Source organism: Uranotaenia lowii, chromosome 1 (assembly GCF_029784155.1).
Source record: "Uranotaenia lowii strain MFRU-FL chromosome 1, ASM2978415v1, whole genome shotgun sequence".
Taxonomy (NCBI): domain Eukaryota; kingdom Metazoa; phylum Arthropoda; class Insecta; order Diptera; family Culicidae; genus Uranotaenia; species Uranotaenia lowii.
The window spans coordinates 212055068-212057423 of NC_073691.1; the positions used below are offsets into that span (position 1 = coordinate 212055068).

Consider the following 2356-nt stretch of genomic DNA (forward strand, 5'->3'; position numbering starts at 1 on the left):
TCTGGATAACTTCAATCAAGAAACGCTGGAAATGTGCGGCAAGGAGGCAGAGTTCAAGGCAATTTTGTTTTCACTCTGTTACTTCCATGCCGTTGTTGCCGAGCGTATGAAATTCGGACCCCAGGGTTGGAATCGCGTCTATCCGTTCAACGTCGGTGATCTGACTATCAGCGTTTATGTGCTCTACAATTATTTGGAGGCAAATAATCGGGTACCATGGGAAGATCTGAGGTATCTATTTGGAGAGATTATGTACGGAGGTCACATCACCGACGATTGGGATCGACGTTTGTGTCGTACATATCTTGAGGAACTTATGCAACCGGAGCTGGTAGACGGTGATCTAAACTTGTGCACAGGATTCCCAGCACCCCCTAATTTAGATTATATTGGCTACCATAACTATATCGACGACAACCTACCCCCAGAGTCACCTTATCTGTACGGACTTCACCCGAATGCTGAAATCGGTTTCCTTACTACTCTATCGGAGCAGTGTTTCAAAACGATCTTCGAACTACAGCCAAGAGATTCTGGCGCCAGCAGCGGAGCCTCTGTTAGTCGAGAAGACGTTGTAAGGACCATTATCGAAGACTTTTCGGACAAACTTCCTGAAGGATTCAACATGGCCGAATTGATGGCTCGCGTTGAAGATCGTACTCCTTTCATCATTGTTGCGTTCCAGGAGTGCGAACGAATGAACACTCTCGTGCAAGAGATGAGACGAACAATGCGAGAACTTATGCTGGGACTCAAAGGTGAACTCACTATTACATCTGACATGGAAGCTCTTGAGGAATCACTGTTCTTCGACCATGTTCCGGCTAGTTGGACTAAGCGAGCCTACCCTTCAATGTGCGGATTACAGGCGTGGTTCGCTGATTTACTGATACGTATTAAGGAACTGGAATCCTGGTCCAATGATTTCAATCTTCCATCGTCGGTTTGGTTAGCTGGTTTCTTCAATCCTCAAAGTTTCCTGACAGCTATCATGCAACAAACTGCTCGTAAAAACGAATGGCCCTTGGATAAAATGTGTTTGAGCTGTGATGTTTCGAAAAAATGGAAAGAAGACATTACGGCCGCACCGAGAGAAGGGGCGTACGTTAATGGACTTTTCATGGAAGGGGCCCGTTGGGATATGCAGATCGGATCGATTGCTAGCTCCCGCCTTAAGGAACTGTTCCCCCAGATGCCTGTGATTTTTATAAAAGCGATCACACAAGACAAACAAGAGACTAAGAATATATACGAATGTCCGGTTTATAAAACCAGGTGAGTTTTGAAGTTAGATTCCTAATTGCATATATGATTAACGGATTCTTTATCATAATGCAGAGATCGTGGCCCCACATACGTATGGACTTTCAACTTGAAGTCGAAAGAAAAACCAGCAAAATGGACTCTTGGCGGTGTAGCGTTGTTGTTGCAAGTTTGAAATAGATTTTGCTTGTTTGGTTTTGTAATGTGTGTTACATATTTACCTATGCGTAGTGTTATTAATGAATTACAGGATTTCATAGAGTTACAAAAGTTGTTTTCATTTTATGATTACTCCAAGACGGGACATATTCGGGAAGGTAAGAGTAACCGTTTTTTTGTTCATTTTGATGAGCTTCCAATAAACATTTAAAATGGTTTCATGTGATATTAACAGTAATGCGCATTTAGAGATTTATATTATCGCTAACTAAATATTACTTCGAATAGAAATCTTCCCGAAAATCATAACACTTCCTCAATCCTGTAATCGAGCATGACATTTATACAAGTGCACAGTTACTCAAACAATCGTCAGGAAGCATAACCTGACGCTAAGTAGCGATGAACAAGTTCTCAATCTATTCAAACATCTCAATGAGAAACAAAAACAAACAAAAGTGTCCCGTAGCTATAGAAAAAAATCTGAATTCCCTGCAAATCTCGCAAGGAAACCATTTCGAACAAAACGTTTGTAACAGAACAATTCGACTGATCTTTCCCTGAGCTGTTTTTCTGTCCCGAGATCGTCCTGTAATTTCAGCTGTTTAACCTTCCTTTGCGATTAAAAAAAACGGACAATTAGCGGGTTAGGGTCATACAGACCCGGATTTTGACTGTATTTTCAAAACTACTGTACCGATTTTCATAAAGTATACCGTTTTGGAATTGTCTACATGTTTAATATATATTCATGAGGAAAAAAAATATTATTATTTTGTTGGTATCTGCCAAAAGACAAAATGGTAAAAAAGATGGCGTTTTTGTGCAAAGAAAGTAATCATCCCGGTTGAAATATTGGAATTTCACAATTTCAGCTAAATTTTGGCATTAAAGATTACTTTAAATATTGATTTAAAGATTAAAAAATGGTTTC

General features: G+C 40.2%; 1 protein-coding gene across 1 annotated transcript in view; it reads left to right on the forward strand.

Moving 5' to 3' along the window:
* The window catches only part of LOC129738366 (dynein beta chain, ciliary-like), a 52890-nt gene extending 51357 nt beyond the window's left edge, over positions 1 to 1533 (forward strand). The window contains exons 2-3 of the mRNA XM_055729549.1: positions 1 to 1275; positions 1339 to 1533. Of these exons, the coding sequence (XP_055585524.1) occupies positions 1 to 1275; positions 1339 to 1438 (1375 nt within the window). The 3' untranslated portion in view covers positions 1439 to 1533. The remainder of the gene's footprint in view (positions 1276 to 1338) is intronic.
* The last annotated feature ends 823 nt before the right edge of the window (positions 1534 to 2356 follow it).